This window comes from Gadus morhua, chromosome 13 (genome assembly GCF_902167405.1).
Source record: "Gadus morhua chromosome 13, gadMor3.0, whole genome shotgun sequence".
Lineage (NCBI taxonomy): Eukaryota > Metazoa > Chordata > Actinopteri > Gadiformes > Gadidae > Gadus > Gadus morhua.
The window spans coordinates 17392273-17403992 of NC_044060.1; the positions used below are offsets into that span (position 1 = coordinate 17392273).

The 11720-nt window shown below is 42.5% G+C and overlaps 2 protein-coding genes across 2 annotated transcripts; one reads left to right on the forward strand and one right to left on the reverse strand.

Moving 5' to 3' along the window:
• Window positions 1–5318, reverse strand: mon1a (MON1 secretory trafficking family member A). Its single transcript, XM_030375671.1, is given in 7 exon segments — window positions 1–341; window positions 1602–1749; window positions 2048–2454; window positions 2457–2818; window positions 3091–3507; window positions 4662–4816; window positions 5135–5318. Coding segments are annotated over 6 exon segments (1602 nt in total). The 5' UTR covers window positions 4789–4816; window positions 5135–5318; the 3' UTR covers window positions 1–200.
• Window positions 5319–5938: 620 nt separating this feature from the next.
• traip (TRAF-interacting protein) lies at window positions 5939–11714 on the forward strand. The gene is made up of 16 exons (XM_030375672.1): window positions 5939–6120; window positions 6336–6466; window positions 6560–6617; window positions 6731–6817; window positions 6920–6959; window positions 7105–7232; window positions 8025–8119; window positions 8365–8478; window positions 8601–8688; window positions 8817–8906; window positions 8998–9086; window positions 9429–9581; window positions 9725–9770; window positions 10363–10470; window positions 10751–10801; window positions 11169–11714. The coding sequence occupies exons 2-16, from the start codon at window positions 6369–6371 to the stop codon at window positions 11277–11279; spliced, it is 1356 nt and encodes a 451-aa protein (XP_030231532.1). The 5' UTR covers window positions 5939–6120; window positions 6336–6368; the 3' UTR covers window positions 11280–11714.
• Window positions 11715–11720: the final 6 nt, after the last annotated feature.

An 11720-nucleotide genomic window follows, 5' to 3' on the forward strand; every position in this document is an offset into this window, starting at 1 on the left:
TTCTGGATTGACATTAGCATTTTATTATTAATGGCCATCATTCATAACTGGCAATACAGCATCATGGACACAACAACCTCTGGTCCCGGGAAGCTTACGTTCAGCTCCAGGGGAGTCCTATGTTAATAAGGCACTAATAGTAGCCTCAGGCGGGCTTGGGAACGCTAATTTACCCATGGTCATGGCACATGTGTTCAGGCTCAGTAGGTGAGAGGGCTGAGGATGAAGAGACGGTCCTCCTCCTTCCTTATCCACTTGAGCAGCTTGTTGACCGCAGACACGGCCTGCATCTTGGTCACCAGCGGGGTCAGGCACAGGTAGAGCTCAAAGCCGCTGGTCAACTGGAGGAGGAGGGAGGTGGAAGGGACAGCCTTTAGTTCAGAAAATCAGATTTTAGATTCATATCTGAAGTCCGATGGAGGACGGGCTTAGATCTGGGGGACTGGATGCTGCTTATTTGTTTCGACCAATCGTCTTTCCGGAGGTGGAGGTCTGGTAGTGCGTCATTGGTGAACACTCACTAGGCCGGCAGAAGTAAATTGAAAAGAAGTGTTTATAAAGATTTCAAATCCAAACTGTGTAGACCGCTGGTTGCTTAAATTGTTTAGACTCATAACGTATTGCGTGCTCCGCCCAATATGCAAGGTTTTCCAGTAGAAAAAAAGGAAAGGAGGAAATCTACTGGTTCTCTATTGACAACAATGACAAAATAGTTGCCCACAACAGATAAAAATCTTTCGGGTGTGATCGGGGTCTGAAAATACATTTTGTTAACACTAGTTGGTGGCATTATAAAATGATTCACACGGAACATCCAAGGAAACATTATGAAATTTGTGTCCAGCAAGATTATAACAGGAAAGTATGCACTTCAACACCTTTGTTAACTTTTGCCTCTTTTGCTTCATTTATTATTGCGACTAGTTGTGTTTACTTTATACTACATAGATGACCTAGCCTGGCTCCGCCCGCCTAAGTACTTCCTCTCAATTTTCATTTCCCTTCAGTACTACGTCTGGGTATGCGGTATATTCGCAGGATTTCTCCATCCAAATTTTGTGCGTCTAATCAGCGAACAGAGGGAGTGGCTGAGAACAATGACGTTAAAGTTAGCTCTCGTTGACGGACATCTTCAGGTTCACAACATCTTCACTCAGTGTTTGGTTTGTTTACAGCCTGCGCGTAACGTGATATCAGAGCTGGTCCCGTTGCATGACATACGTCACGACCAATCGTTAGCGATTGGTTGTGGCAGATCCAGAGTGGCACTGGGTAGATCCAATAGTTTTTAACTTCAAAAGACCCCCGCCTTCAAGTGAGTTAACATTAGTCATTGAGTAGGTCCAGACTCTCTGTGCAAATTAAATGAGCTACCAGATGGTCCTACCAGACGAGAGTCTGGTAGGACCAGGCTATAGATGACCCTTTCCTTGTCCAAATAATTCCATTGTACAGAACAAAAGAAAAATATATTTACATCTTACTTACATTATCATTGTATATAGTTTTACAAAAATGATTGAGAGTTTCTCAACACTATTCCAAAAACACACCGACACACACCTCAAGGATGGCATTGTAGGAGGCAGCGGCAGGCTTACCCAGGCCATGAAGTTCTCCGTCTCCCCACAGCGGTAGATGGAGAGCAGGGGTCTGGTGGAGTGGTGCAGGCGGCTGTGGAGCTCCTGGTACAGTCCCATCAGCCTCTCCTGCCCCTCTTCAGACTGGTACACGCCCGGTAACTCAGGACTCGTGAATGAAAACACCCGTTTACTTAGTAGACCTCAGGGCACCTTGGTTTGTTTTTCTACAAGTTATCTGTGTTGCAGTTCAATCGGGAACTCAAAAATTATATTCAAAGAATGTACTTTGTACGAACATTGACAGCAATGCAAAAAATGACAAGAACATGCAAAATATATATATTGAGAAAATAAAGAAGACATCATTTCAGAGGCCGTCATTTCGGACTGATTGCATTCTCGATTTGCAAAAAACATTTAGGGGTAAACCTCTTTTTTGGTACTTCTTTAAAAGCGTGAGCTACCTGGTGAACAGCCCTGAGCTCTTGGACTTGTACAGGAAGTGCCGGAGCTCCGGAATGCCCACCAGGTCCACCGAGTAGCTGGGGGTCTTCACTGCCTCCTTCAGGGCCTGGTAGGCATTGCGCTTGCGCAGCCTCTCGAGGAAGCGCTGCTTGCAGTCAGACAAGCTGAAGAACTCCTCGCGGTCGGTGGACACCAGGATGAGGCAGAGCTCTGACGCCGGCTCCAGGTAGGAGATGTGCGCGTGGAAGAAGCCGGCGCTGTTGAACTTTGGCAGACAGATGGGCGTCCAGCCCTCGCCCTCCCTGAAGGAGGAGGAGGAGGAGCACACAAGGTTGAAGACCAGGTGCAGGTCCATGTGGTGCAGGTACTGGTCCTTCTTCCTCACCCAGCGTGACCAGGCGCTCCCCCCGCCATCAGGATGGAGAACACCAGGCTCGGGGCCTTGGCGGCCTGCAGGCTGGCCGACACCGCGTCCCTGCTGGAGCTGGCAAGGGGCAGGCAGGTGACGGCGCTGAGCAGCAGGCCCGGGTCGCGGTCCAGCCGCCGCAGGAGGTTGTCGATGAGGTGCTCGGAGCCGGCCAGCAGCCGCCGCAGGTCGTAGTTCTTCTTGGCCTGGAAGATGTGGTTGAGCTGGGTGAGGGTGAGCAGGCTCACTATCTGGTAGTAGATGTACTGCAGCTCGCGGATCATCTCCTTGTCGGACTGGCGGGTCTGGGACACGGCCACCAGCACCAGAGGGCTCTTGCTGAGAAACACCACGTTGTATCCGTCTGGGGGGGATGGACATGGTGTTAAAGCCTTCTAATCATGATGTTGTATAACATTGAATACATGACGATGGCAAACTCACACCGACTGAGCTAAGTTTATACTTTTAACACTTAGAATGCAGTTGTTACAGGCGCAACAGAACAGTGCAAAACAAATGAGGGTATAGATATTATACCATTTATATCTCCCCCCCCCCCCCCCCCCCCCCATCATATACAAAATAATGGAATAAATCAAGGTCGAAGAGGATATTTTTTGCGTGTTTGTCTACCAGCGTGGATGGAGCGGATGATGTTCTTGTCAGCCTCCACGAAGGAAACGAGGGCCATCATGACGCCCATGGTGCTCGACAGTGCCTCCTCTGTCCCATAGCGGGAATAGATGGGCTTGCCGGCTTCGCTCAGCACAAACACATGCTTCCTGTGGCTGCGCCACCCGTCGCTGCAGATGTCCTCCTCCTTGGTCCGGCTCTCTGCCCAGGAGCTCTCCTTGGGAGCCTGCGCCACCTCAATGATGTTCTCCTCCACCTGCAGCCCGTTCTCTGAGGTACCGAAGGTCTCTGACGACCCGGGGTCACCGTCGGCAACGGGCTGAGGCTCAACCCGAGACTCCGCATCCTCGTCCGCCTCGGCCGGCAAGTCCTCCACAGACCGAGAGTGGACAAACATGGCCGCCTGTTGACCTGCGCCTGAATGGGTCAAGGACACGGTGTCAAGGAACAAGTGGCATTGCTATGCCGAGGATTAAATCTCACACACACACACACACACACACACACACACACACACACACACACACACACACACACACACACACACACACACACACACACACACACACACACACACACACACACACACTTGTTGGCCTGAAACTACAGGTACAGGCTTTTTCTGGTGTTGATCAGAAAGAAATGATTGAGTGGCAATGTTAATTTTCTTGACTTATTATCTTTACATTGACGTTCATCGTACCATTTGGCGTGCTTACTAAATCGTAAGAAAACTTGAAAGAGCCTGAAATGTTCACAATTGTTCCTTGTGGGCAGCCAACTTAAGTCCACGAACCCAAATGTGATTATGTCAGAAAGCTTCCAACAGAGTGCTTGTGCCTCTGTTCACATGATAACATGCCAGAGTAGTGACACAACCGTTATTTAAAGAGAACTCCTTTTACCAATTTCATAAAAGCAGCTTTGGAAAAACCCTTCATACAACTACATGATTCTTGCATACGTATTAAGCAAACATGGTTCTACAGTCTGTCTTTTATACGGGATATGTTGTTAGTTCATCTATATATGAAGGTTATGTTGCCAGATTAAATGATAGCCGTTTATTTCTTTATTTATTTATTCAAAGTCTCTGTCTGGGACAATCTCTCCCTTGAGCGTTGGGTCCATTGTGCAAAACAAGGAAATGAATGGTTAGATTCAGCCATCTTGTATTATGCTTTCAAGTCAGATAGAAAAGGGGATACTCTCATTTTATCTAGCCATGATAACACTTTCACTTCCTAACATGTCATACGACATGTGTCAGGTTTGATACATGCTCAGTCACTTACAATAGACATTTACATCATGAACAACATTATGATCAGCATTAATGATCAGTTAATCAAAATGGGCCACAAACGACATTGGTTTTACCATTTTGTTACTTTTGTGTAATTGTATTGTTTCTTAAATACATTTCTTAAAACCTAGGATTACAAACCACCCTTCTATATTCACTGTTCCCAATCACACATCCCTTATAATAACATTTTACATCAGAACAATATATAGATATGGCAAAAGCAATTTACTATATCATGAGTGGGGGTATGTGCCAGCCTCACCTGGCTCTGTACCCTCCACCAGGTCCGGAGTGGGGCTGTCAGACCTCTCAATGCGAAGGCACTCTACAGGCGGCAAAGACCCCATGTCCCATGAGGCTCTCGCCTTGTTGCGTACGTCTCCTTCCATCACCGAGCATCAGAGCAGGCTCTCACACCTAACAGAGAGACAAAAAATACCCCCTTTTTATTGGAATTCCTATTTAGGTATTTTCAAAGTTAGTGAAATAAGAAATGAGCTATGTTCTTATTGCATGGCAGGAGACAATAAAGATTGTTTAAAAACTAAAAAATACTAAATTGTATTATAAATAGCGTATACGTTTAATGCTACAAAATATTGCTATATTGCAATGCGTTGTCACTGATCAGAGTTTCTCAAACACTGGCTGTCATTGCTAACTTAGCACATACCTAAAGTAACGTGACATGCCGCATTCATTGTTGTATTGTATACTTCAGCATTAAAAACCCACCTTGCCAGTGTATATTTTGTTCGATGGGTCAATACCATGCACATCAAGAAATGAAGGCATTTGCTGTTGTTGCCGGTTATTCGCTTCCTTCTGTTGACGACTGAAAAAAACTTGAAGTAAATACTTTGTTCTTTCAGGCTCTGGGAGTCCTGCTCTACAATTTACGGAAGTAGGATTTGTGGGAAATGATGTTCTTTTTGACCACGTTCACTGCAAATCCCAAACCAAAATCTTAACCAAACGACTGAAACGAGGCCAATATGATGTTTAAACACTATGTGGATTCAATCCGTTTTAACAGTGTTTAAATGCTTCGGTTCCTAAAAATTTGTTCATTATTGGGATACAAACGTCTTTAGTTCAAGGCCTCAATCTCAGTTTATGTACGTTTGTACGAGAGCGTATTGTTTCAAATTCTTTGATAACACTTATATATGTCCCAACTACTACTAATAATAATAATAATTGATTTAATTTAGAGGCGCCTTTCAAGACACCCAAGGTCACCTTACAGAGCATATAGTCATCATACATTATTTAAAAAAACAAGACATTGTGTAAAAATAAATAAACATAAGCAATAAGAAATAAATAAAACAAAAACAAGACAAAACAAAACAAAAAAACAATCAAAACAGTGATCAGTTAGACGTTGTGTGCGAGTTTGAACTACTGAACATTGAAAACTATCAATTATAAACTAAATATGGTGGGCGAGTTTATTTGGTTAGTGCGATCGGGTAATTCGACTTAGTAGTTGACGAGTTTACTGACATCCCTTGAATGCCACATAAGGGGCATGGCCTCGTTTCGAACGCGTAGCGCGGAAACTAGGACGCATTCAGGCAGCCACAGCAGATCGTTGAAAGAATATACTACTGTGGAAGTAAACACGACCATATGCTGTCACTGTTTCCACATTCGGTTTATCTCAAGATGATACCATGATAAAATCGCATGTTACTATGCATTTTCCTTAATGTTTGGTAAGTATTTGTTCATCTTTTGGGGGTTTATTGTATGGGACATAACGTTACCGCTCACGGGAGATATTTTAGCTAGCATTGGACCTCCACACACTCGGCCCGGCGGCACTCTCGATATCTATCTACTGGTGTTATGTTCCTGCTGAGGGGAAACCTGCATTAAAATAAGCTAATAAAACCACGTCGTGCTCTGTGCTGTTTTTGGTTCTCTCCAGGATTGTCTATTTACATTCGAGGTCCTATTTAAGATGCCTATCCGAGCCTACTGCACCATTTGCTCCGATTTCTTTGACCACCACAGAGACGTCGCTGCTATCCACTGCGGGCATACCTTCCACTATGACTGGTAAGAGTATACAGAGGTTTATGTATCCGAAACAATCATACCACTCGTATTTATTCATGTATCATTAACTGTTTCACATTTGTTTCCACTCAGTCTCCTTCAGTGGTTCCAAGCAGCCCCTAACAAAACATGCCCACAATGCAGAAAACAGGTAACATTACTTTCAACTCTACATGGATGAATGCACTTTTTTTCTCTTAAATAAAAGCTCTCTCACCTGAACAATGTACTATGATTGATCTCTGTCTTTGTTTGTGTATATAGGTTAGCACCAAACATATCATTACCAAGCTGTTCTTTGACATTGGTGGAGAAGAGGAGGGTGCGCCAGTGGATCCAGAGAGCTTACAGGTAATAATAACATCCAACCAACAGCCAAATAATCAACTTAGTTTAATTTGATACACAAATTGTATTTCAGCGTTTTCATTCACATTATTTTCAATTTTGCAGAATGAAGTTTGCCGTATGAAAGCCGCTCTAAGTACAAGAGGTGGGAGAGATGTAATGAAAACTGACCTTTTCTCTTGAGGCGATATAATGATAATGTTGTTTCAAAAATGATAAATAAGATTCTTTAAAATTAGATAAAACATGACTGGCCCCTTTGGTGATGCCTATCTGTGTTGGCTCTCCAGATAAGGACTACAAGGAGAAACTGAAGGCCTTGGAAGGCTTGAAGAGCACCGTGGAGAAGCAGCGGAGAGACCATGACAAAGTGCGAAAGGAGATGGTTGATAAGGACATGCTCTGTACTGCTCTAAGGGTAAGGTCTCTGCTTTGTCGGTTGCAATCCAATGGACAATATCAGCTCTTGTAACGCTGAGCAAACATCTATACCAACAATAATGTGTGATGTGTGATCGGGCTGCCTGATTATGGAAAATATCATCAAGATCATTTTGGTTACCGTAATATTGAAATCCCGATTATTCAAATGATACATTTTTGTTTGAAAACATGATGCATTTATTCAGCATTTCACTCTAGAAAAACTATTTTGTAACTCAGAACATTTACATTTTCCCTAAAAAAAATTACAGAAATAGAAAATGGTCAAACGAAAAAAAAAATACAAATGTGTCCAGCTGTCGAGCAATTTTTCTGTCGAGCAATATCAGCTCTTGTAACGCTGAGCAAACATCTATACCAACAATAATGTGTGGTGTGTGATAGGGCTGCCTGATTATGGAAAATATCATCATGATTTTTTTGGTTACCGTAATATTGAAATCCCGATTATTCAAATTATACATTTTTGTTTGAAAACATGATGCATTTATTCAGCATTTCACTCTAGAAAAACTCTTTTGTAACTGAGAACATATAAATTTTCCCTAAAAAAAATTACAGAAATAGAAAATGGTAAAACAAAAAAAAAAAAATTTGTGTCCAGCTATCGAGCAATTTTTATAAAACATTTAATGATAAAAAGGTTTACGGTAAAAAATCTTGACAGCTTCTAAGTTGGAGATAGTTTGATGCAAAAATCGAAATCGTGATTTAAAAAAATGGATTAATCGTACAACCCTAATGTGATATGTATTGTTGGATACAGAAACAGATGACGTACCTGGAGACCCAACAGAACGATGCTCAGTTGGCGAAGGAGGAGGCGCGCAGGTTAAAGACCAAGATGAAGACCTATGAAAGGTACCCGATGATACTTTACATGTATGATGTGTTTGTGTACTGTGGATAGATATGAAGTGAAATCATTTGAAATGTCCTGGATGATTTCCTTGCAAAGGTCTAGTGTGTTTTACTGTGCATTTGATAAATGTGACTCTTATACTCTTCAAACCACAGTTACTAGTAAGCATTCACAATGGCAGTTGCTTTCCTTTTGTACTCTTTTCAGGATGCTTGAGTGCATTGATGTTGTTGTGCATGTCCAGTCTGGACCGTCTGTTACAGGGCCAGAGAGAGGAGGTGGAGTCCATGATCTCAGACATGGGGGTCAGTCAGGGAGCTGTGGAGCAGCTCTCCATTTACTGCATCTCCCTTAAGAAGTAAGGCAAGCCCATATATGGTTCATCACCACCAAATCACCCAGCACTTCATTGATTCACAACCCATAGTGCTTGATTATTTTATTAACAGTTGTACGTATTATAATAATGTCTGTTTCTAGAGAATATGATAACTTAAAGGGAGGCCTCAGGTCTTCAAAGGACATGTGTGAGAAGTTGAAGAAAGAGATGTTTGCCTCAAACAACAAGGTAACACAACATTTGACAATTGTCTTATTCATTGAGCGAAAATAAGTATTTAAACTGATACATATTGTGTGTCGTCTGAGCCACGTGATGTTAGTTCTTATCTCCTCTACCCCCTTATGTTCCTGCAGTTGCAGAAAGCCTCCATGGAGATGTCCCAGACCAAAGAGGACATGAAGGCCTTGCAGAAGGATCTAGCCAACGCCGACAAGGAGATCTCCGTAAGGCAACGGATCCTCCGAAGACCAGAAACGGACACTGATTATTTTGTTTGTCTATCGGTCTTGTTTATTTTTGTATATTTTCTTTTAGAGTCTCAAGAAAAAGGTGGAGATCCTCCAGAGAACTCTGAGCACGCCGACACGGACCAACGAAGCCATCAGCCGACTGGTTTTTGAGAGGTATGTTGAGCACATCCACGAGCTCATCCACGTAAACTATTGCAACACTCACAGTTTTGCATCCTATTCTGTGTGAAGAAGAGAAGCTCCTCCCAATACAGTTGATTAAACTCTAGCATGTTGTTACCTTACCTACAAACCTCCTTGTTTGGTTGGCACTTTTCCTTTGAATTTTTGAAGAACTACAAAAAAACTATTTCATTTGGGCTTGTTGACTCTGTACTGTACTGGAATTTATAAATTTGTAATTATTTCAAAATATCACAATTTATTCCTTCTTTAATCAAATGCGTTGATTGATGGACTGGCTGACTAATGAGCAATCTTGTCCTCCTGTCAAAGCCCCGCCCCTCTGGAGCTGAAACCCAGACTGCAAGAGCCATCAGACTGCCAGGACATAGACCTCAACATGACCTTTGACATCACCACACCGGATGATGCCAACAAGAGACACGCTCACACTCATTCAAAGAAGATGCGCTTGGACCCTATTGGGTGAGTGGAGAAAATCTGATCTGTTGGCTGATCAAGGGATATCTGCTTATACCTTCTCGTTCCTCTGGTGTTATTCTCTGCTATGGCATGACATGTAAATACTCTAAGAACTGATTATAACAAAGCCATGTTTTTTCTTTCAGCCCGTCAGTTGCCAGACCCAAAGAAAACAGCTCTACCGGAACCAAGGTAAAAGTTGTGACACATCAACACATGGTGTGTTCCAGATGCCTTGTACGCCACCCTCACGAGTTGCTCTTGTGACGTAATTTCCTGGCTTGTAGTTTCTGTTTGTCTTTGTGTCATTGGCTAGTCATTGTTATGTTAGCTACATTAGCCTCGTTAGCAAACCAGCTCGATAACAAACACAACTTTACATTGTACGCACAGCAATCGTGCAATGTATAAATTGGTGACCGGAATTAAGTAGCAATGTAATCAAGTGTGTAAGAACATTTGAAATCAACATTAATTTGACCAATGTGGTACAAATACAAAAAAACAATAATTAACTTTATGGGCGCAGCCATTTTTGTTGCTGAGTCGTTCAGTCGTTCAACGGTCAGCCTCTCTGAACTCGGTATACTCTCAGAATTCCGAGTGGGACCGAGAAACACCACCCAAAATGCCCCATGAAATGCCGCAAGAAGGCTAGAAGATTTCCCCACTTGCGCCTCGTGCGGTCGTGTACGAGGCATCTGGAACACACCATTACTAGCCTGCAAAACCCTGGTTTATTTGTGTTGTTATTTCGGTCACTCAACTCTTTGTGCGTCTCCAGGGTCCAGACGCCGACGGCTCCACGGAGCCCTTCTTCCGGTCCTCTCTGCTGTTCAGGAAGAAGACATTTGGCAGCATGCTGGAGCCCCAGAGGGCCAAGGCAGGAACCGTAAGTCTTCAGCCCGTCCCCTAGCCTCAAGTCACCCTCCACTGTCTCTGCTATCTACTATCTTTGTTTGCTCTCGTGGTGTTGTTTTGTCAGCTTTAGGGGCAACATAATTTAACACAATTCACTATTTTCTCTTTACTGGTTAGTTGGTCCTTTTTAATTGCAGCAATATTAATATCTAAATGTCATTGCTGAATTTGAAGGGCTCCACTCAGAACAGTCAACCAGTTGTACCTCGTTTTGTTTTCTTATGATTTTTAAGACGCTGTTTTCGTTTCAGGTACTATCTGGGTACGATGGATTAGGAGGGCGGACTAAATTCATTCAACCTGTATCCTTCACTTATTAAGAAACCAATGTCGAATTTACATCGTTGTTATTTTATTTATCATGCATATTCCCCGAATACAAAGTTCACACTACGCTTGGGTTTGTCCTGAAGAGCAAAGACTACATTGAAAAAATGGAAGGCCAGGAACTCTTAAGTCATATATATTAAGGGAAAATTGTAAAAAAAATAAACAAGATTTATGGAATATTGTTTTAAATCTGTTAAATTTGATTTATCGTGACGCCGATAATGCAAATATCAACACCTCTAAATACACGTAATGTCAAAGATTATCGTCTGCTGCATTCAGCAGTAGGACACCTCTACTTTTTTAAGTATGAGTCCTTGACCAAGTCTTCCACCCCAGTCTCCCATTTCCAGCCTTCGTCCACTGATGAAAGCCAAGAGGAAGAATGTGACCAGACCGGCAATCAGAAAGATCTCCTCTTGTCTCACTTTGGACAATTTCCTTGAGTGAAGAAAGTCTACTTAATTAGTCAGGTCTAGGCAGCAAAGGGTGTTCTCTGCCCACAGTGGAATATTAATGAAAGGGAGCATCTTTTTATTTATTAATAACGACAAAACGAATTTATTTCACCTTATTTTGCAATGCAGTTATTGCCAATTATCCTAAAGTCTCATCAATTGGATCTACTGGTCTACGTCAATTTTTGTGTTAAATGTGTAAGGCAGAAAGAGAATAAGTGTGTCAGTTTAATAATTACCATGACTGCATTTCAAAATACTGGCATGACTCATTCTCTGTTCTGTGTATGTATGTATATATTTATTGTAGAATAATGATACTATTGCAAGGTGCAAGTTAATCGCTTGACTAGTTAAATACCACAGATTTAATGCTGGGGTTGTATTTTTTTTGTATCTGAAATAAACAATTTCCTTTTTTTAATCACTTTTT